Source organism: Cupressus sempervirens, chromosome 2 (assembly GCF_028749045.1).
Source record: "Cupressus sempervirens isolate cs-2001-9-10 chromosome 2, ASM2874904v1, whole genome shotgun sequence".
Taxonomy (NCBI): domain Eukaryota; kingdom Viridiplantae; phylum Streptophyta; class Pinopsida; order Cupressales; family Cupressaceae; genus Cupressus; species Cupressus sempervirens.
The window spans coordinates 639,131,229-639,157,553 of NC_143119.1; the positions used below are offsets into that span (position 1 = coordinate 639,131,229).

Sequence of the window (26,325 nt, forward strand, 5' to 3'; positions counted from 1 at the left end):
GTACCGAGTAGTTGTATCTCAGATGCAGAGGTGTGTGAGGACGATAGCACACATGTGGTGAGCAATCTTGTGGTGGGCAGTTCTGATTCAGTTTCCTATCATAGTGCAGTGAGTGAAACAAAGAACTTGCATAGGAGTCAAGGGTTACAGAGGCATCATGTGACCAGTTAGCTAAAGGTGAGTGATAGTGACATTTCTTCAACTCTTGAGCATTATGATGTTATCCATCAAATGCTAGCTACAGATGGTTGGGGTGCTCCTATGTCAAATGAGCACAGTGATAGTAGTCTTTCCCTAGCAGAGATTCATGCGCTTCGAGAGCCTGTCAAGATCTTGAAGAATAGTTACTCTTAGTTAGTTGCCGATAGGGATTACCTTCTAGAGTGGGGTAGCACTTGTTATGAGACGTTGTTAGGGAAAGAGGAGATGATTGAGCTCAACCAGGAGCTTGAGGTGACTGTGGACTCTCTTCAATATACTCGGTTGGCTCTTCAGGAATCACAGTCATAGTTGGATGAGGTTACTGTGGAGTTAGAGTAGGTACAATCGACACCAACCTTAGACCTTGTTCAGTTACATATTGTGGTTGGTGGTAAGTTTGCTTCCACGTTTGGGGATGAGGGACATGATGATGTGGTCAACACATATGTCTAGGATATGGGTGCAGTAGGTATGGATGAGGTAACAATATCAGTGGTGTCGAACTCTCGTGATGATTTGCTTTCTTCTGTTGGAAACGAATCTATTTCTTCATCTCATACAGTTGATAGCATTGGATAGTTAGCGGTGCCACATTTCAAAGGGATCAGTTGTGGGCTACAGGGGAGCAGGTTGATGCTTCCACCTATAATTTCTACTACAAAGAGTCTTTCATGAAGTATCTTTTGGAGAGTTCGGATGTGCAAGAGGATTCATACAGAGTGTCTAAAGGTACTCTCATACGAGGCTCTCATGCTATTCAGAGGTTGGTGGGAAAGATTGTAGAGACTCTATCTACTATGCTTCCTGACAGGGATTTCGAGGTTGGGTTTGCTGAGAAGATTGCCCAAGATCTTGCCCGATCGGTAGTTTGGAGTCAGAGATTGGAGCCATCTTCTGATTCCCAGACTGATACTGTTGAGCCCTTGATAGAGATTGGGAGTTTTTATCGGCATTATATTGTAAGGAGCGCTCATCACTGTTCTTTTGATGCATAGGTAGAGGATTTGGTTTCACATTGGTATGGGTTGACTCTAGATTCATACCATCTATTATGGGATGGGTTAGCACCATCTTCTGCAAATAGGATCAACAGTTGCAAGTTAGACCACTTGCAGGATCCACACACCCAAGACACTTTATTAGTGGTTGGAGTTAATGATAGTGATTCAATTACCTATGGTTGTTACCATCTCCACAGTGTAGTTGGGTGTGAGTGTCAATTTGATGGGGACTCAGGTGTGGACAGAGTTGGTATTTCAGTTGGGTTGAGTTCTGATGAGTTATTGCCTTCATCAGCGCCTAGGGTTAGTTTTCAGTTGATTCTAATGGTGATGTTCGTTATTTGGGTGTTGGTGCTACAGGAGTTGCTTGTACAGAGCATGGATAGTACACAATTTTACCCATGGGATCCAAGTGAACTGTGATGTTCATTTTGCTCCGAGATTGCTTGGGGACAAGCAATCTTAGGGAGGGAGAACTGTAATGTCCCCATTTTCAGCAGGTTCCTATAGTTGGCTTGCTCAGTTCACCATAGCAACCCTCGTGAGCTGACAGTGGGATTTGAGGGTGTCAGATTCTCAGTTGTGGGGTTATAGGCTTTTCAACAGCCTATGGTGTGTTTTGGCTCCATTTGAGAGACTTAATATTTATAGTAAATCAAACTGTTGGTTCCAATGAGCTCAGTTGAGTTAGAGGAGTTGGGTGATACTCTTAGTTTTTATTTTGAGCTTTCGGGTTGGGCTCCAAAAATCTTGGAGGGAGTATCTATTTATAGTAAGTCACCCCATCAAGTTCATTCATCGTCTTTCATCATCAGGATCACTTTGGTGTTGTTAGATTTCAATTTTGATGCTTCTTCAATTGTTTTCAGAAGACAGGTGAATTATTATTATTCATCTAAATACACCTAGGTCGCTATTTTTGTTGGTATTGTTTGTTGGTAACCTCAGTATCATAGCTCATTGGAATCGGGACAAAGTTTTAAATCATGGGAACAAGAAACAGTGGCCTTATGTATCAGAATATTAAGTTATGGTGGAAAAGGTCATTTTCAGAGCCAAAAGCAATTAATAAATTAGATTATAATGGCACTTTATTATATTTTAATGTTGTGTGTGGAAAGCTTCTTAAGTGAAGTTCATTTGAGAAACTTTGTGCCATTTGGAGATTATAAATATAAGGACATTTAATGAGAAAAGCATCCAATTATTTGTTTCTCTCTTTGGTTCTTGTTTTTGTGACAATTCTGAGTCTGTGGTTTTGCGCCCTTGCTGAAGTATAAGGGTTTGTTCTAAGGTGTTCTCCATTGCTGAAGTATAGTGGAGGTTGGTTACTTGTAAATTCTGAGATTTTCATGGTGGCTTCTCGTACTGTATGTCCTGTGGCTGAGGAGTGATTGTTGGTTGGAATAATTCAATGTCTTCTCTTACTGTATTGACTGTGGCTGAGAGGGCAGATCTATCCTGGAGAGTTTGGTAATTTATATCTCTGATTTCTGGGTTCTTAAGGATCATTTGCAGCTGAACTGGTCTAGCTGTCTAGTTTAAAGTGGGTTATTATTGTGCAAGATTGAATGCTGCTACAGGCCAGAATTCTTAATCATAGTGTTTGGGACGCTACTGCTAAGTCCAGCTCCTATGCAGCTTGGGCATTTGGACCTGCTTAACCTATTGCTCATACACCAGCCCTGCTATGGTTTCTCCTTGCTGCTAGTGGCCAATCACTGAAGATGCCAGGTTGACATCTCATGCTAGAAGTGATTTCTAGTGTCACTAGTGTGAGCTGCAATCAGAAGTGACTGTTTATGCAGGTCTTTGGAGGCTTTACAACTCAATTTCCCACAGGTTCCTCTGTTGGCATTTTGCAAACTTGTTCAGAATTATTATTGTATCTCTGTCATGATTTATAACAATAAATGATTGTTGAATATTAATTTGAAAGGAGAATTCAGGTTTCCTAAGCATTGGCATGCGTTAGTATATGTTATTTCTGATCACTTAAGTATTTGAAATACATATCATTTCAAAATTCAGAAACATCATTAGAGGTATCTTAGAACACAATTTGCAACACACAATCTCAAAACATATAGACTGAAACAGGAGCAGCAGTTAAAGATTTCACAGTACAAGTGTTTGATGACATATCAAACAACTGATTAGCAAAGAATATTAGTGTTTGTCAAGGTTATGACCGGCCAGGGTTATTACAAGTAAAGTGAATAATATGACATATATAAGTAAAATCAGGAGTCAAAATTAGATTGGAAACAAAATCTGAAAGCAGCTGCTGTTTATTCTCTCTAATTTATCTTCCTTCAAAAAAGGGTATATATTCTTGGTAAAAGGCAATATGGACTAAATTGAAAGTCATTTTGATTAGACATCCAAGTTATCACTTTGGGACAAAGCAGCTATTGGTCCATTCATATAAACATCTTTAAACCATATTACAATCAGCTTTTCTTTCCACTTTTAAAGTGTATCAACCTTTCTTGGAAAGGCAAGATTCAAGGACAGTCAGTACCTATGAATTCAGAAGATAGGTACCAGCTTTGGTGTCTCTGAGTTGAATTCATTGTTAGAGCCTTTTCAAGAGCCAATGACAACCGATCCTGCACTCTTTTTGACAAATGGCCAATCTGTATGTTTTTTTTCATCACATGACACTGTAGAAATCGCAATGATGGTACATGACTGAAAATTGTCACGAATGCTTTTCTAACTTCCTATTGTCCAAAGAGGATTTATCAGCTAATGTAGATTTCAGTAGTTTGGAGGCTGATTTCACTGACCGGGACAACTCCTGAACTGAACTTTCTTCGCCTGTTTTAGTCCAATCATCAAGTATATTCACCATCTTGTTAACCTGAAATCTATCAGTCAAGGATGTTACATAGATCATAAAAAAATGTCTCTCAATCAGAGGACAAGGTTCTGGATAATGAATACAAAATTGCTAGCATGATTTGTGAGGACAAAAGACAAATTATCTTAAATTTTTAAGCAGAATGGCATACTTAGAAATTTACTGTGAAGAACAATCATTTTACTTTACAATATTTAGAGACGTATCTAGAAAACTGGGATATTTCTCAATACACTGAAAACAGAATCAGGTAGTTTGCCATTTATTATCAACCAACATCTAAGGTCACCTTCCTGTACATGTAAAGGCATCTAATATGCTCGACTATATAAAAACATTAGTATTTCATATGCTTCTTCCACTGATCAGTACATTTTGCCAAATCAATGTCTGCTTTCTGGAGAGAAAGCTTACAACGTATTGGCACTTTGGAGCGTTTAATTGAGGAAAACCAAGAAGATCAATATCAGTACAACACTAGCTCAGATATCTTCAAATTTTAAATGCATATATCGGTTAAATGCCATGAGGTATCAAACATGTGCTGCATGTATTTTGTAGATGTGATTCAAAGAGAAATTTTAAAATCAATTATTTTGCTTTTGTTTCACTCACTGTAAACTTATCTTTATCTTTTGTATGAAAATTTGAATGTAATCAATTTGTTATTTGCATATTTGGTCATAAGCAGAACGGTCCTTTCAATTTGAACTTTTTTTTTGGTTTATAACATTGATTTATGGTTATTTTTCTTGAACACACAATCACGGTTAAAGAAAATTCAAAATAATAATAATAATAATAATGTGCTCCACCTAAATAAAATTAAACTCAAGTCATTTTGATTTTCCACATGGGAAATGTTTTCCACCTCAGTGAACAACACCATTACAGCTTTTACCTTTCTCTAGCTCCCACTATAGAATGCCTCTCAGTGAAACAAGGAAATACTTTATTTGTTAAACTTAACACAAGGCTACCAAATATAAATTTACCAGCCCTAAGAAGCTATCACTCAACATCTCCTTTAATTTCCAAAAAGGCATTTTCATTTGGTTTATAATACATATAGCCCCACAATGCATATGAGATTGATTGAGTTTTCCAAAATTCCAGGAGGACAAGTTCCTGCACTCACAGCCCAAACTTACCCCCAAAACAAGCGCTGTTTTCAACAATAGGAACCCCAAGATTTAGAGGCACAGATGAAATGCTACCGCAACACTTGCACCCCCACCTGGCACCTATAGGCAGGGACAGCCCTGATGAATCAAGTTGCTGTTTTTTTTTAAATCAAATTTAGAGTTCTAAATAGCAGTTGTTTCTCAAGGTTTCAAGTTTATATTTATATATGCAAGTTATTGTTAGGACCTTTTTATTATTAAGTGTTTTTTCCAGGATTTGTGAACTGCTGCTTTAGGGTTTTAAAGCTGTTTTCAGGATTTTAAATTTTAAAATGTTTGTGCATAATGGTTAACTAATAGCTGGTTTTCAATGTTCATTTGGTGTCTATGCTCTCTAATACCTTGTGTGTTGTGTTGGAGAATCAAGATATCTTGCAAAACAAAATACTCTCCACAAGTCAGCAAAAGGCAAGATGAGAAATATCAAATGTACAAAAGGTGCCTTGTGTATAAAGGCAACCAAGAAGGGGTGATGACATAGGAATAAAACTGACTACCCCTCCAAGAATACAATTTTAGGACTATGTTGAAAAGTGTTGAGACCCTTAGTGAATTTACATGAGGCAAGACTAAATCTCCCATAAGGTGAGGTGAGAATATCTCAAACCTCTGTTAGCTTAAGCATATGTGAACAAGACTCAACTATGTAGGCTAAAAGAAAACTAGTTAGATAAAATAGCTTTTCACACTAACAATCTGAAATAAGAAAAAAAAAAGTACATGAAAATATGAAATCCTTACATTGTAAAATTAGGAATGCATCTTTTGTTTCCTTTGTTTCTGCACTTCATGTGTCCTAAACTAAGGAAAACAAAAGTCAAATCTTAATTTGACAAACTAGTTGATTAGAATGTATCCTAAATATTTTTTCTGTAGAAATGGGTTAATTAGTTATCAAACAAGAAAGTTGAAATAATAGGGATTGCAAGTTTTGTGCATTTTCAACTTTTGGACTTCATGGAATCTAAAATAAGAAAAACTAAAACAGAACCTTTGTGTCTATGCAATAGATTTAAATCACCGTTTTCATTTGTTGCAAGGGCACTGTGAGTTTTCATATCATAAATGACAAGGAGGAAGCTGGGCATCCAAATATTGAAATTTGAATTGAGAACATGAGGGGAGAGGGGGAGAGGGGCAAGGGATTAGGAAGCTAGTTCAATTGAGAATTTGAGAGTGCTTCCTATTTTAGTTGTCCTTCAAAGTTGTTAGAAGAATTTACCAAGGATCCCCTCAGTAAGAAAACTCCTTTAAAACAGTTTGCTACTATAATAAAAAAAACAAAGAAAACTAGAAATAAAAGGGGTGCTTGATAGAAATGCAAATTTGTGCCCTACTACTAAAAATAATGTAATTCTCTTCACATCTCTGACAAAGAAGTTGGGCTATGTTAATTTCTGACATTGAAATTGAGAGCACCAATATAAAGATTGTTTGGTGGTAGTGATGAGCATGACACCCAAATGGTCCTATGACATAGAAGGCTGCTAGCTCTTCTCAACATCTGAAAGTTCCTCATTTTTGTATAGTGCATCAAATCCTAAGGTGAAACATAGAGTGACAAGTGTTCATCTCCTAACTCAATAGTAGAGTCGTTTTATGTATAGATGAGAGATGAGATAGATGCTACCAATGGAAAATTCTACTATTCCAAATGGCATTCCATTCCATGTTGTTTACTCTCCTTATTATAGTAGACCATGGCTAAGATTTCAAGAGAAAGGCCTTCATATGTGCCACCAAGGGAGATGAAACTCAAGATTAATTTAAATCTGAATATGCAATTGTACTTCAAGTCTGTAATTGCTGAACACCAAACGAGAGAGCATTTATCAATTTTTGACGCCTCTCTTGGTCTATCAGTTAGGTATATATATTGTCTCCAAAACACGTCCTGAGAGGATGTCTCCACAACGTGGAGCCACATCCGCTGATGACATGGGTTTTCAAATAAACAAATACTTAATAAAACCCTGACTGGTTTAGTTAACACTTAACCAAATATTACTTTGGCACATTGCCAATCTACATATAATTTGATAAATCATTGCTCAATCAATAATATGATGCAATATTAATCCTGATCAATACTTGATCTGTTCTATGAATGCATAAGATCATTGCTTGATCTATGCCAAGAGGAGATAATTATTATTAGAATCTGCTGGTAAAGATTTCAGTATACTTGATCTCTTATTATGCATAGAGATTCGATTGAATACAAGAATGCTAGTTTGATCTCCAAGGTATTTGAAATGATCATTCTTACTGAGCACAAGAATTATATGTGTGTGTATGTCAGTTCACATAGAGAACTAACATACATGCACACATGTATAATCAATACAAACTATCATCCTTATATTTGACCAAAGCTACTTCAACACATGGCCTTCTATTGTGATAGACATCTTATGATGTCTGAGACAGATCATGATAGATTATATCTTGTATGGTGGATTAAGTTCCTTAAACAGACCATGAATGTTTCTATGGTAACTATTATTGAGGATACAGTATCTATGAACATTTTTTGTGTACTTGGTGAATATCATGTGACTTGATATTCTAAGGCCATTACTCTTGATACAATGAGATGATATCTAAATGGAGGATATCTTCAAATCAAAGATATCCACAATATTCTCATTCCTAATTTTACATTGAGGAAATATATCATGTGTTTGTGCTCCCTAGCTAAGAGGGAGTGATGATGTTTGGTAGCTTCAGTCAAACATATAAGACAATACTATTGTAGACATACATACATATATATGTATGTATGTATATGTTAATGAATAGACATGCCCATGAAGGAACATGTCTCTCCGTCTCTAATCCACAATATAAATAAGAGATTGATTGCTGCCTTTGAAAAACATGTATAATAAAACAGTGCTATTACATTTGCAGCAATCCTTTTAAAACTCAACAATTTTGAATATGATAATATATTGATATTCAAAATTTCAATGAATTTTGTTTAGAAATGTAATAGCTTTATTTTGAATTTTACATAAAAAGTAAAAAAATTGGATAAATTGTTTTTGATTGATTGACAACAGGTTTTGAAGGGACTCTGAAACACTTTACAGAAAATTATATAATAGATTTAGATACTAAAGCACCACAAACCAAAACAACAGCTAAACAAGACAGGCTGGGCGCCAAACAAAAGTTGACCAAACGAAAAAGACAACAGGGGACAAGCCCCCTGAAACAACAGAGCAGACCAGAAAAAGGACATGACAAATACCGGTTATCCAAGGCACTTCAAAAGCTCAGCAGATTCTAACTCTATCTTTTCCATTCCATCAGTCAGCTTCTTGATATCTTGGATCTCCTTAGCAGCAGTTAGGTCCTTCTTCCTAGTATTGGCTTTGGTCCTTTTGCTAGGGCCAGACTGGGTATCCCCTGGAGAGTCCTTATCATCAGTAACTAGATAATGGCCTTATCATTAGTAGAACTCTCCAGCTTCCCTAAAAGGATCCTAAGGTGATTAGTAGAAGACTTGAGAATCTTATACCTCTGATCAGCAATATTCTTCAATGCATTCTCCATGCTGGCATACTTATTTTCCAACAGGGTAATCGTGTCATTCATTCCCTTAAGATCAGCAGCCTCCTCTTCCCCAATCAAGTCCACATTGTCACCGACATTCAGGGTATTCCCATCAGAAAAGTCTTTGCCCACAGCCACAACGTCAAGGATATCCTATTTGCTCTCCATAGCACTAATCTTTAGATTGATGTCCTTAAAGTCATGGAAAGACCACTTGATGGGCCTGTAGAAGTCAAGTGCACCATTTCTCGTAGTCAACAAAACATTGAGGCTACATTCCCTGCTGGCATCACTCAAGATCAACATCGAAGGATCAATGAGTTGATCCAAATTTACATTACCCTTGTCCTTGGCATTGGTGGAAAAGTTCATCTTCTGCCCAAGAACTCTCATCTTTAGATTGTTTGTATCCATAAACATCCAGTCCTCATTATCTTTAACAGGGGAAGTATTCTCCTTAGGGATTTCAATCTGCTCAGGGTCGGTACCCCCAACATCAACCACATTTAGAGAGGGAGGAGAAATATCCCTGCCAAAATCATGGATGTGAGGCTTTTTCTTCTTAATCTGTTCCCAGTCTCTTCTCTGTCAGAGTCCATGCCAGCTTCCTCTTCATTGTAGTCTTCATCTGACAAAACTTCCCCTTTTGGGTTTTTTCTTTTCTTCTGCAGTTTCTTGTTACTTTTAGGCCCAATTTTCTTCTTAGATGCAGCCCCCTTAGCAATAACTTTTTTTTACCTTCCTCCTCCAAACCAGAGTAACCACTCACCTCAGTATCAAAAAGATTATCATCATCAAAGGACTCAAAAACTTCAATATCCTCTCCTGATGCGGAATGAATCTGAATGTAAGGCCCAACCATATTGGCTCTGAGGTAATCGTAAATTAGGACCATCAGACCATCATGAATAGGAAGATTGGTTACCTCTTGCTTCCGAAGTCCATTTGTACTAGTATTCAGACAAGTGAAAAGATGGTAGGGAATGGACACCTTGTTATGACAGAAGTGATTCAGTAGCACAAAGTGGTAAGTACACACCCAGGAGAAACGAACTTTAAGAGTAATATATTACATTATGGCCCTAAGGGCAATTCTCCAAATTTTCTTGATGGAACAGAGGGTGTAGTAGGTTTTATCTATTTTCACTAAAGCCCTTCTCTCCTCATCATCCTTGCGAAAAATACTCACAACCGAGCAGAAACTTTCTATCCATATAAAACTTCTTCTCCACAGTCATTATACCAATAACCAGGGAGATAAGTTCCTCATTCAAAGTAAATTTTCTACCATCAATAACTAAGGAACCCTCATCCGAATTCTTGTGAAAGAGTCTTGTAACAGAAGCATTACCTCCATGAAGTCGTTCCATAAAAGGAGTGAGGTCGCCCAACTACAAAATCTCCCAAACCCTCATCCTCTTTCTCCAATTATCACAAGAGACCAGCTCTCTCCTTCTCCTCTGACCACCCATAATAGAAGACAGACCTCTCTCAACAGTAGAAATATGAGCAAAAGAAGCAACAAAGATGACAAAGTAACCCAAATTGGTAATGGCAAAGCTTATTAAAATGAACTCAAGCAAAACAACTCAGAAAGTGTGCAGAGAATACCACGTATGCCATAAGGACAGCTCACTTTCCCTTATTACAAACTCTTGGATAAATTGATAATTTTATACATTTTTATACCTTTCCAATACTATAGCATACTTGTACCACTGTCCCTTTAGCATTCTGAAATTTGGGCTTGTAATGTCCCCATTCCCCACTCTTGAAGTCCATGAACTATGAAATTTTCTTGATCTAGACCATAGTTGAAAATAACTCGATTATATCGCATATAGCGCGATATATCGTGAGATGCAAATGGAAATGATAAAATGGCAGTTTATACGGGGAGCGATATAATGAGTTTGTTGCGACATAGGATGGGGCGAAGAATTGCGATAATAACACAATATACCTTCGCAAATATTGCTTCCAGTCAGCAGAAAAAACAAAAAAATGCACTGTTAGTTGAAAATGCCAATGCCTAAATGAAAGTTGCTATTTATGGTTGAAAAAGCCAATGCGAAAGTTGTATTTTAGGGTTAAATACGCCCAAGTCAAAACAAAAATAGCTATCTTTTTTTCATCATATGCGTGCAAACATTGGGAAGTATCAATAATGCCAACAATTGCCATTGGGAAGTCTTTTTGCAAGTGATTTTTCAGAGTTTTGCAGCCAGAGACAGAGTTGACCATTGAGAGGCATCTTTTTGCAAGCCATTCAAACTTCAAAGTGAGAGATTAGGAGTCAGTAACCATTCATAGACCAGACGCAAGTTAATCACTATTTTTTTTTTTATTGTTTTATGATTTATATACTCTTTTATGGTTTATCATTATGTTAGTCGAATAATACATTGTTTTATGATTTGTATAATAATATGGAAGTATACCAATATGTATATATATATACTATTATATAGTGTTATATAATAATGTGTTATTAATTTATGCATATTCATATTTCATATTGTATATTTCAGATTTCCAATTTTCTAGAATATACAAAATTATGTGTATATAATAATATGATATATCACACTTTCTCCATATGTATGTACAAAATTTATATATTTTGTATATGTAAATTTTAGTTATGATATAACACTTAACTAGTTATCTGGATAAATTTACCTCAAATATGTATAAATTTTTTAATGTTAAAACTTCTAAATGAATGTATATAATCAGATCTTGTAAAAAGATTCTTTCTTTTGAATCAAATACTTATTTAAAATACAATAATATAGAAATATTTTGAATCAAAACTTAAGTATTATTTTGGTTTTTTGTAGACTTACAACGAAAGGTAACAGAATCAATATCTATACTTAGAGAATGGCTGGTGGCAGAACCAAGGATGCCTTTTCAAAACATGGGACACCGGAAGCGAAAAAGGAGATGTGAATTGTAACCATTGTCCATAGTCTATGGGTGGGGGCATAACTCGACTAAAATATCACATTGGAAAGATAGAAGGCCATGATATCACACCATGTGATGACTATCCTGACGAGGCTACTAGGGAGGCTATAACAAGCCTTAATGCATATGAGAAAAACAAGATAGCAAAAAAGAGGACGGTGAATGCCATGGCTACCCCAATGGGAGATTTTAGTTCTACAAGGTCTCAACCAGGTGCAGAGGCTTCTTCTTCCATTGGGCCACGGATACGAGAATCGTCATCCAAGAATGTGAGTGGTCATCTTTCAAGCTTTTGGGTTCCATGTAACACTCCTAGTGCTCAGCCTGGATTGAAAGGCACTGCGTGGAACAAAGAGATGCATGAGAAGACACGGGTGGCAGTTGCAAGATTTTGGATCTACAATGATCTTCCTTTCAATGCTTTATGTAGTCCATATTGGGATCAAGTGGTCACTTTGATTTCTAAGTCTAGTAAGGGGTTCAAGGCCCCAACTCGTTATGAAGTGAGTGGGCCATTATTAGACAATGAGGTAAAAATCATTCATCAACTTCTGGAAGAGCAAAGAAAAATATGGGAACATAGAGGCTGCACTATTATATCTGATGGATGGACAAATGGTAGGAATAGGACACTCATCAACTTTATAGTTGCCTCAAGGGGACAATTGGTATTTCTAAAATCAATTGATGCCTCTAATCAAGTAAAGAATGCAAAAACTTTATGCAATATGTTGGATGAGGTGGTAGTGGAAGTGGGGGTGGCTAATGTAATCCAGATTGTGACTGATAATGTAGTTGCATATGTGGCAGTCAATATTCTTTTGATGGAAAGGCATCTCACATTATTTTAGAGCCCTTGTGCTACCCATTGTCTTGACTTGCTTCTTGAGGACATAGGGAAACTAAGTTGGGTGGAGAAGGTGGTTGAAGATGGAAGGAATATTGCAAAGTATATCTACAATCACACATGGGTCCTAAGTCTTATGAGAGAGCACATCAGTGGCAAGGATCTTGTGCGAGTAGGGATCACAAGCTTTGCTACTATTTTTCTCAGCTTGGAAAGCATATTGGAAACATTGTTAGACTTGAGGCATATGTTTCTGAGTAAGAAATGGTTGGAGATTCCTCATGCCAAGAAGCCTAACATAGAGAAGATTGTGAAGGTTGTGTTTGATACTAGAATCGGCAAGCTAATGGAGGATATCATCAAAGTAAGTTTTCAAGTCTTGATTGATGATTTATTATTTTATTTTCAAATATTGCAATTTGTTGTATAATTTCTTATGTCTAGTTGTTAGAACCATTGGTGAAGGTTCTAAGAATTGTGGATGGGGATAAAGCCCCCATGGGGTATCTATATGAGGCCATGGATAAAACCAAAGAGGCCATTCAACACTTATATAGGTCAAATGAGACCAAATATAGACCCATATGGAACATTATTGATTGTAGGTGGAACCGACAACTCCACCAACATATTCATGCAGCTGCCTACTATTTGAACCCCGAGTTCTTTTTCTCTGACACTTTTTGAGCAAATGCAGAGGTTCAAATTGGCCTAGACACATGCATTCGGAGATTAGTTGCTGATTTGGACCTTCAAGACCTTGTACTTGATGAGTTATAAAGCTACAAGAGGGAAGAGGGGCCATTGTTTTCTTCTCCTAATTGCAAAAAAGAACGTGTTTTGTTTTATTATACCATTGATTTCACTCATTAGTTTGTAACTTTATCGGAGTCTTGAGCACATTTTAAATGGCTTTGTTATCCTTGCAAATTTGTGGTGGGAAGATTATGGTGCCCCAACACCTAATCTTCAAAAGCTTGCCATTCGAATATTATTACAGCCCTGCGGTGCTTCTGGTTGCGAGCGGAATTGGAGCACTTTTGAGAACATACACACAAAGAAGCGCAATAGGTTGACCCAGAAGTGCTTGAATGACTTAGTTTATGTGTTGAACAACCTTCGATTCCATGAAAATGTTTACCATATAGGGTAAATGGTTAATTAATTCATTCAGACAATAGACAAGAACATGTAACACAGAAGTATTTCTTTTATTATTCGCATGTATACAGAAGATACTACAATATTTGATATGATTGATTACAATGATTCATTACAATTCTCCTGATGATCCAAAGTCCATTCTGGATGGTGTATATATACCTTCCCGAAGGGGTGACTCAATTGTCACGTGCCTATTTAGATACAATTATACCCGTCGGCTATAATATACATTTTCCTGACATCATCCCCCCCAAAAGAAAAGTCGTCTCTAGACAACAATTAACAAAACGGAATACATTAATTGACTAACTATAGATCTATTTCTGTCCCACCACTTTCACATTCGTCCCGTGCCTACACCAAACTTGTCTCCAGAACACGTTGCATCTGTCCCCTTCTTTTTAGCAGGATGACTACAAAGTCGAGTAGGAATGGTTGTGTTCCAATAGTTACTGGTTATGCCATCAGAATCCCTAGAGGCTTAATGCCAGGTTGGTCTGCAATTAGCAATTGGAAAGTGGGTGGCCACAATGTTGGTTGTCCCAACTTCTTCCAAGTATCTTCTGGTAGGGCATTTACCCCCGAACCTCCATCCACAATTGTGTCTGAGAGGATCGTTCCCAATATACCTATTTCTACGACCACCGAATGCCTTCCTAGTGTGAGAGCTAGCAGCATTGGGTTTGTTGCACTTGTTCCACTTTCCTTCTCCTTCCTAGGTTCTTTTGGTAGTTTAGTAGCCGGAGCCATGTTTGTGAGTGTCATTCGTTTGGATTCCCCCTTGGCATATACCAGTTTGCCAATTCTTCTTTGTTCCTTCGATCACCCTTCACCTTTCTTGGGTTTCTTCTATCAACCTTTCCCTTGATCGACTTGGCGACTGCACTCCATTTGTCAGTGGTACCGTGGTCAGCTCTTGTGCCACCACTGCCATACCCTTCGGCGAGTTGGAGTTTGTGCCTTCGGTCGCTTTGCTATGTGCAGGTTTAATACTTCCCATGCCACCCTTATGCCGTCATCTTCTGGATTCTTATTTCTATCTTTATTCAATGTGTTTAGCATTCATAGCACCCGGTCCTTATAGGCAACAGCACCAAATGTTTACCGTACAAGGTAAACAGTTTATTAATGTATTCAAACAATAGACAAGAACATGTAACACAGAAGTACTCCTTTTATTATTCGCATGTATACAGAAGATACTACAATATTCGATATGATTGATTACAATGATTCATTACAATTCTCCTGATGATCCAAAGTCCATTCTGAACGGTGTACATAGACCTTATCAAAGGGGTGACTCAATCGTCATGCGCCCTTTCGGATACAATTCTACCCGTCGGCTACAATATAGACTTTCCTGACAACCGAAAAGAGGGTACAAGGGCAAGCTTCATATGAAGCACTTGACTTGGATGGCATTGATCCATATGCAAAAGATTGGTTAGCTCCTCTTAATGGTGATGATGCGAATGTGCATGGAGATCCTTTGTTGACTGATGAGCAACTAGCTGAGTTTGAGATGGAGGCAAATGATTGGGATGCAGAAGTGGCAACACGTGAAGAGGAACATGAGCATAGTCAAGCACCTGCGGAGGCACCTGTGGAGGGACCTATTGAGGATGTTCCAACTACTTCAGCAGCACCCACCCAGCAGCAGCGATCTCTTTTGAGCTCTACTGGTAGACGCAATTTATGATTTCTACTTCAACTTTTGATCAACATTGAAACTTAATATGTATTTAGAAGTTGTAATTTCATGAAGTTTGATATGTACTGAACTTATGCTTATTCAATATTTAGATGTCACTTGGTTTTTGGTAAATCATTCTAAATTTCTACATTAATATGCAAGTTGTAATTGACAAATTGTTATGCATTTATGTCAAAACTTTGATTAATATATGATGCCATGGATATCTCAACTCAATGTACATTCTATAAATTTTGTATATATGTGTGTATTTTTGAGATTATTTTAAGAAATTATATATTTTAAAATGTTCGATAAAACTGCCAATTTAGGTCTAGTTTTTGGCGATTCCGAGATTTTCGCTTTTTTTGTGTTGGCTGAGATATTGCCGAGACCAAGATTTTCAACTATGATCTAGACAATCTTCCCCTCGGTATTCAACCATGAGATTCTCTAGGGCTATAAAATAGTCGTTCATGGATCAACACAAGTTCAATTCTATCATCAAACTGAAATTTTGAATATGATAATACATTGATATTCAAAATTCCAATGAATTTTGTTTTAGAAATTTTTAGTTTTGTTTTCAATTTTACACAGAACGTGAAAACATGGATAAGTTGTTAACTTTATACATTTTACACCTTTTTTTTCAATAGTACAATTGCACCACTATCCCTTTGGCATTCCCAAATTTGGGCCTGTAATGTCCCCATTTCCCCCATTCTGAAAGTCCGTGGACCTACAAAATTTTCTTGATCTAGACAATCTTCTCCTCGGTATTCAACTATGAGATTCTCTAGGGCTATGGATAGTCATTCATGAATCAACACATTTTTGCACAGACATATTTAAAATCTTCAGTGACTATCTACAATTACATAAATGCAAGTTGGCAAATTCTGTATTTAACATCGAGAAACTACATGCAAGCCAGTATTAGAGTTCATTTTTTTTTTAATGTCAAAGGATACAGTTGCAATCTTAGCTTTGAATCCCTTGTTGAAAGTGGCAATTTCAGCTTGCTCAGAAAATGGTGTTTTATCATCTTCACCAGTGTCTTCTTCTCGATGGTCATCCAAATCTTCTGCAATCAAATCTGACTGGCTAACCAACACCGAGACTAACTCTTTTTTGATAGATTGTTTTTCTTGAGACAATGCAATATTATCAAATAATCTTCCTAGTATGCTCCATAATGCATTTCGAGCTCCAGGGTCATCCGAAACAGAAGGCAGTAGTTCCAAAAGATTCTGTAAAAAATTTGGATCTGCATAAATTGACAATTAACTTTACAACAGAAATTTAAGAAAGACAAGTAGATATAACATACCCAAGCACATATCACTTATTCAAAATTGTAACTTGAATATAAATTTCTGCAAGGAGGATATAATATTCACTTTTGTCATGAATAAAATTTATAAACTTACCATTCAAAATTTCATCAATAAGTTTCTCTTGTTCTGCTAAAAGATTTGCCACCAAAACAGCAGCAGTGATTCCCGGAGGGCCAACCTGTCCAATTAACTCAAAAACTGTAAAATCAGGATATAACATTAATGTATGGAGAAAGGAACAGAATAATTAGCAACTCCAATCAAACTTTCCTATAGCATGCCAGGAAATGAAGTAACCATATATCTGGACGACTAATCCTTTCATTTATTTTGTTTTGAAGAATTAAACTGTGTTAAAGCGACAGAACTGCCATACACATCATTTCAAGTTTAAACAATTTTCAGCTATATCTGGCCTGGCAAATAAAATTTTATTATAATCAGAACAATGAATCAGCAAAACTAGAATGGTAGAATGACATAAAAAGTATGATGGAGATAACAGGAGACGAGACAGCCAACATAATTTATAATTTTATACTCTTCAAAGGCAAACCTGGAGCACAAAAATCCATGGGAGGCACATAGAGACAAATATGTCTTTCACATTCAAGAAAATCACAATGATGAGCTAGCATTATCACTTTTCTGGTCTCCTTGAGGATTTTCTGGGTTTGGATGGTAGGAGAGGGCATAGTGGGAATTTTTCCAATGCCCTCAGCCCAAGCTCCTACTTGGCAGTATAAGCATACATTGATTTGCTAGCAAATAATAAATCTATTATTTCGGTGTGTCTGAATGGTGAAAAGAGCAGAAGAATTATAAGTGTTGTGTGTGCATTAAGAGAAGCGGAAAATAGAATTAAAGGGAGAAAAATCAAATTTTAATGTTGCTGTGGGCTCCAACCCAACTGCACCCTTATTCCAAGCCCACAAGGGGTCTTACACCTCACAAATTCTACACAAAGTTGGAACCACAGCATATTGAGGGTATTTATGCCTTGTAATATCCAACAAAGCCATACTAGTTTCCAGAAAAGATTAACACAGCTCTTCACAAAGGGATTGAATGTTCCTCCAAGCTGTCATACATTAAATAGTGGGTGTCATACCAATATGAAGAGGGGTTGTACATATTATTAAGAGTGGGGAATTATTTTCAGGTTAAATTGTAGGCCGTTCCATAACCCATGGGAGCAATTTGACTTTGCAAATTTGTGTTTTCATTTATAATTTCTGAGAATATCATCCTGAAACAACCTTCTGCCAATTACACTATGCAGTAAATTTTGTATAAATGAAGTTGTTATCACTGCTTGAATTGGAAAATTAATGCCATGATGATTATTTATAATATTCCTTCAAACAAACTGAAGGACCAAAGCAGTCCTACTAAATGCAGACTGTTTGATAAAATGCCTATGCACCATAACTTGTGAAATTTGCAATATCTTGGTCAAAAAAATTCGGGTGGTATATTACATTTTCATCTACTCCTCTTTGTATTTTTCATCTTCTTGTATCCAACGTGGGTTCAACTGGTGAGGGGACTTCATCTACTATATATCAATCCATTTTCTTCAGCCACATTCATGTACATATCCATTTCTGGATGAATATGTACAAACCATTACAAAGATAATTGATACTCTTCAAGGAAGATATGAGAAAGAAAATAATCATTTACAATGCTGTAAGCATTGTGTCACAGAAAATGACATTGTAACGTATCTGACTTGGATACTCATTTACAAAAATTGTATCTGAAATCTATTAGGGATAATGACTATATATATATATATATATATATAGTGACAGCAAATGACATCGAAACATATCTATGAGTTGGATACTCATTTACAAAAATTATATCTGCATTCTATTAGGGATGATAACTCTATATATATATGGTGACAGCAAATGACATCGTAACATATCTATGAGTTGGATACTCATTTACAAAAATTATATCTGGATTTTATTAGAGATAATAACCATATATGTGTGTTTGTGTGTGTGTTGTGCCAGGGGTATCCGTATGACCCAGCACAGTGCCCAACCCGCCTTACCTTGGACTCACTTACTACCAAATTGGGGTTGGGAAAGGGTGAGGTGGGGACGAGACTAATCCCTTGGAGATGTACCAAATCGCGCACAAGCCAATGCATAAGTGTCTCCAGGCTTTGGAGTTGAACTTAAGACCATTAGGGAGCAAACCCAAGGCTCAATAATGAAATCACGATTGTATATCAGTTTCAGTTATGTTATATGTGTGTGTGTGTGTACGTACATGTATACATACATACATACACACACACACACACACACACACACACACACACACACATATACGTATACATATACATACATTTATATATATATATACATAGTTTGCAAACTCTCCGAGTAGTCCCTGAGTTGTCGAGTACTTTTTTTTTTTTGCTAGGCGAGTACTAACAAGTTTAACTCTCGCACGTCTATAGACAACCAAAACCCATGGCTAAAAATGTTGATGCAAGTAAACGCTGGTTGAAATGTGTTTTCCAAATGTTGCTATAAAACCATGCATTTTCTCTTTCAAGATGTCAATTTTAACTTAATATATTTTGTAATTATATTTTACAAAAATAAATACACTTCTAAAGAGATTTTGATTTTAGTTTTTTCTAAGCTGCCGAGTTTTCTCTGAGTTGAAAATTTTGAGCTTGCCGACTACTCTCTGAGTCAAAGTCAAATTATATATATATATATTCACTTACTAATGCCTTTTGAAGGATAGCTTGGTTTGCGTAAGGGGAGGCGGACTAATTTCCATCCCAAATTAGGCAACTCCTAAGTGGTGGTATTGACGGATGTTCATAAAACCCTTGAGACTAATTGTGGAGGTGGTGTCAACCTTCAAGCACCCTATGACAATAAATCCTCATCTTCCATTAGGGTTGGGAAAGAAGTATGGATGAGATCTAAATATAATAATTGGGGATTAAATTTTTGAACAATTAATTCTCTCTCCTTGGGACTAATTGTATAGGTGGTGCCAAGTGCCCTCTGATAGTAAACCCCCATTCTCCATTGAAGTTAGAAAAGAAGTAAGGATGTAGTCTAAATTAAATAAATGTGGATTGTACTTTGAGCAATTAATGATCTCTAGCTTGATAATTTAGCTAAAGCATAATATTGAATAATAATGTATCATGAATCATGTTAAACAGGCAGGCCCTAGCAGGGAACATTACAGTCAATGGTCAATTATTTATATACAATCATATCTATATCATAACAGAAATTATTGTTGTAGCTGTTGAATCAAAGAAGGGAATCCAAGTCAAGTTATTGTCACTCTATCTGATTTAAGAGCAAAAATCCATGGAGATAACCAATGTAGGAAGTAACTATGGTCAAAAATCTCTAACATAGGGACTGCAAAATCATTCTAGGTTAGTTTTGTTCAAGAAACAAAACTATCATATTGTGCTTCCTCAAACTCTGGTGAGAAGAGAGAAACAGACAAAATTTATTAATATCACTTGAAAACAATCATGAAAGACATTTAAATCAATTGGTTCATCTGCCACAAACACCAAAGAGTCACCCAATTTGAATAAGGGTTAGCTAATGCATTGGGATGGCACCTTCTCCCTACACAGTCATCAAGGCTGAAACATTATCTGCAAACAAGTTTTGTGTAGTAACTTGGGGGAGATGTCTAGGTTAGCCAGTAAAATTTGTTCCATGCAAGAAGTGTCACACCTGTAATATGGATTTAAATGATTCTTGCATTCTACAAAGATTTGTTTTACCTGTGTTGGTCTTCCTTTGCTAGGTAGATCTTTCTGTAACAAGCCAAAGCTGTCAGCAACAGAAAGGAAACCCTTCAGCAACACATCCACTATTTGGGACATAAAAAACTTTCTGAGCAAATCTAAAGTCTTTCATCAATCATTGGCATTTTCTTTCCTCGTCTTCTTTGACCCTCGCTCCTTTGCATCCTCACTCATACCTTTGCCATTCCCTTCACATTTACCTTCACAAGTAGCCACCAATTGTAATGTGCTGGTTATTTTGTTCCATGTAATTTCATCTAATGTTTGACGAAATGTCCAATCTTTAAAATATTTGTAATATGTTAAGGAGCTTAGGATCTGAGATAGAGTTTTCCTTTTATTCATAATTCAGTTTATCAGGATATACCAGTGTTACACCAGTATGGGGGTACTTCGGGACGGTGGGACACCGGGGCGAGTTTCCGAGACGCAGGAAAAATGGGCCTCATTTTCGGGACAGCGGCAAGGGGAGGGCGAGCCAGAGAGGGGTGTTGTATAGTATACATATAGAACTTGAAATGGTAGTTATGAAATGATGTTTCAGTAGTTCACTAGAACATACCGAATTGAAATACTTGAACATAGAAAAATTGCAACATGAATTAGAACCATTGACATTCAACATAGTAACGTATTACATAACCAATAGTAACATTCAAAAATCAAAATTCAATTAGAAATTCAAGTACACATCCCAGCGGCATGGTTGCGGAATGGCAGAGGTGGGGGTGCTTGGGTACTCAAGTACCCGTGTGGGGACGTCTTGGGGATGGGTACTTCAAGTTGGGAGGGGCGTGCAAGTCTCTGGGTTACACTGGGATTTACTATAACAGGGTATTAATGAATTCTTCAGATATGTGATTATATGACTGCAGGAATGTATGAGCAATGTTTGTATTTCTCTGATATTCAACTTTGTAATAATACTGACTATCTTCTATTGTGATGGCTGTAGATATGGAGGAGGAATCGCTGATGATTGCAGATGCAATAGATAATGATATTGCCTTGTAATTGATATGGTTTCTATTGCATTTGAATCAATATATATACAAGGTTGAATAAACATGTCACCCTAGGGCCTAGACACATGTCTCCATGGGACATGTTATTAACTTATTATTCATAACAACATATAACTAATACAGATTTGTTAACACCTGATACTTAATCTGGGCTATGATAAATGCAGGCCCAATAACAATAATGGGTGCTCATATTTATATCAAGCCCGATAATAATCTGGGAGATCACTGCAACCAAAAACCTTGGTAACATAGAGGATGTCATTCAATGACACTGCCGTCATGAATCAATGCTTGATGCAAGGGAAATTAATCACAGCATATAAGTATATATGCAGTCTGGTCTGGACATGATCACCAAGTGTTAAATAGCTTGTGACATTTAGTATATGAAGGAAGAGAAACACATGCATATATGTATGTGTATATATATGCATATACATATCTATATGTATGTGTGAGCATGTTTCATATACAGATATCAGATCCAATCAAAGCTATACTTTAACATAATAGACTGGTCAAAATATTCCTTTGCAACTTTTATTAAGAATTTGAATACAAATCACTGGTATAGGATTTAATCATCATACTGTATTTTATTGACTCTTTTTTTGTCTATAATAATTCACCAATGGTTGTCATATATGCATAGCATTAAGACATGAATAATGTTTGATATTCAAATACAACTGAAGGTCTTTATTTTTTACATTTACTTAACAAATATCACTGTTTAACCTGATTTTAGTTTACGGACTTAAAAATAATACCCTAACCTCGAATAGATGGCTTCTAATAAATATTTTATTTGCGGCTGCTAGTCTGAAATCTCCTACACCACCCTTCTAATCTCGCAGCTTGACCTTCAGGTGGAGTGGCTGTCATAGAGAGTCCCAGTAGCATTAGGACTTTGAATTTTTACCATTTTACTCAAGCTGTATCATATTTTTGCTAACCAGGCTGCCTGTTAGCCGTGACTTCTTTTGACCCTTCACAGTCATTATTTCACACAACTCTATCAAGTGGAGTGATACCTTTTTTCTGATCTAATACTTCCAACAGCAGGTTGAAGGTTCTCTAGAGTCCAATTAACATTGAAACAGCTCTAAAATGCCTTTTCCCATCTGTGGTGGCTGGCACAGTCCTCCATTTTTCATGCAGTGCATTGTAAAAAACTTTGATACCTTTTAAAACATTTTTTCCAAACTTCCTTTACACTCCTAAAGCCATACGGCTTCTAAACATCATTCAAGGTTGGATGATGGGGTATGACAGTCATAGAGAGTCAGAGACAATAGGACTCCTCCAAAAAGAACCTTCAATGAATGAACATATCCATGTCTCTTTCAAAATGGCATGGAAGTCTTTAAATGGCAGCTTGCCCTTTTGAATGTGCAGCTGCTTTTTTATGCTTCATTCTCACCAATTTCCCTTGTACTAAAGAAACAATTTTTGTACTTGTATTTCAAAAACCTCAAATTGGCAAGAGATACAATACATTACTTGAGTAGTCTTCAATATCAAAATAGCTATTACCTGAAGATTCAGTTTCTAAATCTATGAAATCACCAAATTAAATGTGCATGTGAATCCTGAATAAATCGTCAAGGATTGGCTGGGAAGGTTCTGATCCTAGGGAAAAAGATGAACTGCTGCTCAGGTCTCCACACTAGAGTTTTGTAAAATAAAAATCCAATAATGTTTTCAAAACTCCTTTTAAAGACACTTCAAGGACAACAAAAATAATTTCCATTTTCCTTTATTTCAATATTTCCTTCTGCATTTGTCACCACTTTGAACTTTATATGTTAAGTATTACCTGGAAGTACTTTTTCAATTTAATAATAAGACATTAATTGCACTTCATTTATAAATAACTTATTTCCAGCAATTGAATATTAAATTATTAAATTAAAGGGAAGTGACACCACTTAAATTTTATTAATAGTAATTTCATATATAAACTTTGCTATATTATTTATATCTTATATTTTTAAAAATAAAATTTATAACTTTATTAGTATATTATTTTGTTCTTATACCTTTTTTAATACATATGTGTATGAGAGAGATTTCCACGTCCTAATTAAAGCTCTTGAAAAATAGTTATATCCATATTGTGTCCATGCAACTCTGAAACTAGTGATTCATGGGAGCCATGATTCACATGATTAAAACTAAAAGCCTTAACGAAATTAAATGATGTTTAGGAGTAATGATTAACACTTAGAGATACGGTCTTATTAAAAAGTTCTTATAAACATTCATCATACCCGCAGCAGTTCTTCTAAGTGATTCCCACCTCATGTGCTTCTTAGATTTATCTATATAAGGAGCACTAATTTGTTATTTTTTACCATTCATTTTGATAGCGAATCACAGAATGTGCCCTCTAAAAGTTAAAACCAATTCAATCAGTCATCTACTCTCTTTTTTTTCACAAAACTTGTTTTATTAAACATCATGTATCACAAAAGCTTGAAGCTTAATAGCAAGAACTGTAATATTAAAAGGATTGTTATCCCCATCAGAGATATCAAATTTCCACAATCCATTATAATTGTTATAACAAGTTTCTGGATTTGATTGTGTGTTTTTTTGCATCAACGTTTCCGATCACACTCCGTGATCCATCATCAAGATGAATAGCAAGAGATGTATAGCAGAGAATGTGTTGCAGCTCTGGACTCACTCTAAATATAAATAGGAGAAAATAGAACAAGGTACAACAACCGAGAAATAAGGGCCACAAAATGAAAAATAATTGAATCAAGAAATTAAAAAGGAGTAATCTAGTCATGAAGAAAAGAGAGAATGAAACAACAAAGCTCAGTTAACTAATATAGCTTATGGTTTTAATTCTTTCACTAAAATATCTCCTTTTCCATCTGTCAAATTCAAATCATGCTTGTTTCCAGTATTTTAACTTTACACAAGTAAAATTCAACCTATCTCAATATTTCTATTCTTTCAATTTCATTGGACTTGTCTTATCTAAAAGCTTTTACGAAGACTCAACAAGCAGAAGCTATAAGTGGGACAGCACTTACAAGTTTTTAGTGTTAATGTAATTAAATTTATATCAGACTGATAGATTTCTTCTATTTTTCAGATTGCAATGCACTAACCTCTTCTATTATTTATAGGTTATTATCGGAATTGGTTCTTGAAGGAGTAAGTATATCAAATTCAATGGAATACAAATATAAATCTGAATACTTGATTATTTTCCAAGCCTGAAATCACTGAACACCAATGAGAGAGCATATATAAATTTCAATGTCTCTCTTAGTTAATCGGCTGAGTATATATATATATGTGTGTGTGTGTGTGTGTGTGTGTCTTCAAGAGACGTGTCATGAGAGGACATGCCTCCACAATGTGGAGTCATGTCCACTCATGACATGACTTTTCAATAAACAAACTACTCAACATAATTCTGATTGGATTAGTTAATACTTAACCAAATATTACATTTGGCAAGTCAGCAATCTGTATATGCTTTGATAGACAATTGCTCGATCCTCAAAATGGCTCAACATTAATACATTTGATCATTACTTGATCTCTTCTATGAATTCATAAGATCTTTTCTTGATCTATGCCAAGAGAGAATAATTATTGTTAGAATCTGCTAATACAGATTGCAGTATACTTGATCTGCATAGAGTTTTAATTGCATAAAAGAATGATAGTTTTATCTTCAAGGTGTTTGAAATGATTATTCTTATTGAGCATAAGAATTGTGTGTGTATGTATGTATGTCAGTTCTCATAGTGAACTGACATACATGCATGCATGCACACATGTATATAATCAGTACAAACTATCATCCTTATATCTGACCAAAGCTACTATGTTTCAACAGTTAGCAACCACAAACTGGGACACAATTTTTTGCAGAAGTGCTTTTAAGATAAAACTCCTAGGATATAATCATATAAATTTATAATATGTCGCCCTTCACCAATATCCAAAAGAACAAATTCAAACGAGTCAACTAGATGACAAGACACTTTGGCACTGCTTCAGTAAGAAAAATGTGTATGCTACAGAAAAAGATTGCTATACTCAACAAGAAATATAGGAGATCCTCCACGACACAGTTGTGTGTTAGATACGTGTTGCCGACGGAATCTTTTAAAGTTATTTCTTATGCCCTTTCTTTTGTAGTTGCACTGATGACTATCATGAGCTCAATAACTCCAAATACGCTCTACAATCTACATGGCAATGACTAATTAATAATGAATGCCAATAGAAAGCTCAAATGTCATATATCTTCCTATATGGTTCAACGAAGTAACACACTTCCTCCAATGGTGTAATGGAAGTTCTAAAAGTTCTAAAGCAACTGAACCAAATAAACGAAGATTGGACTATCAAAAGCTTCATACAGCTCAAATGAGTTTCCAATGGTTTGTTGTTACTGCTGCTTTCTTTAGAAAAATATAGGTTTGTTGATGCATGAGTGTAAATAAATTACAACTTCAGAGATAACCAAGAACAATTGGTCCCTTTTATATTCAACACATTAACTCTTTAGAGAGGACATAAAATAGCCATTTACAATGTCTGTAATAATAGCCTTTCAGGCAAATCTCCAACTAGCTTATGGCAAATGGAAGCTCGCAATTTGCA

The 26,325-nt window shown here is 36.0% G+C and overlaps 1 protein-coding gene across 2 annotated transcripts in view; it reads right to left on the reverse strand.

Moving 5' to 3' along the window:
• Positions 1 to 3,475: 3,475 nt before the first annotated feature.
• LOC149574994 (ARM repeat superfamily protein) overlaps positions 3,476 to 26,325 on the reverse strand; it is a 180,554-nt gene continuing 157,704 nt past the window's right edge. The window contains exons 8-10 of one of the 2 annotated variants that reach the window (XR_016360118.1): positions 16,927 to 17,011; positions 16,468 to 16,746; positions 3,476 to 4,068 (exon numbers count right to left, since the gene is read on the reverse strand). Coding sequence is in view for 1 of the 2 variants with exons in the window: in XM_089814847.1 (XP_089670973.1) it covers positions 3,907 to 4,068; positions 16,468 to 16,763; positions 16,927 to 17,011 (543 nt within the window). In the remaining variant the exon portion in view is untranslated. Of the gene's footprint in view, positions 4,069 to 16,467; positions 16,764 to 16,926; positions 17,012 to 26,325 lie in introns of both variants that reach the window. The other variant, XM_089814847.1, reaches the window with a different exon arrangement.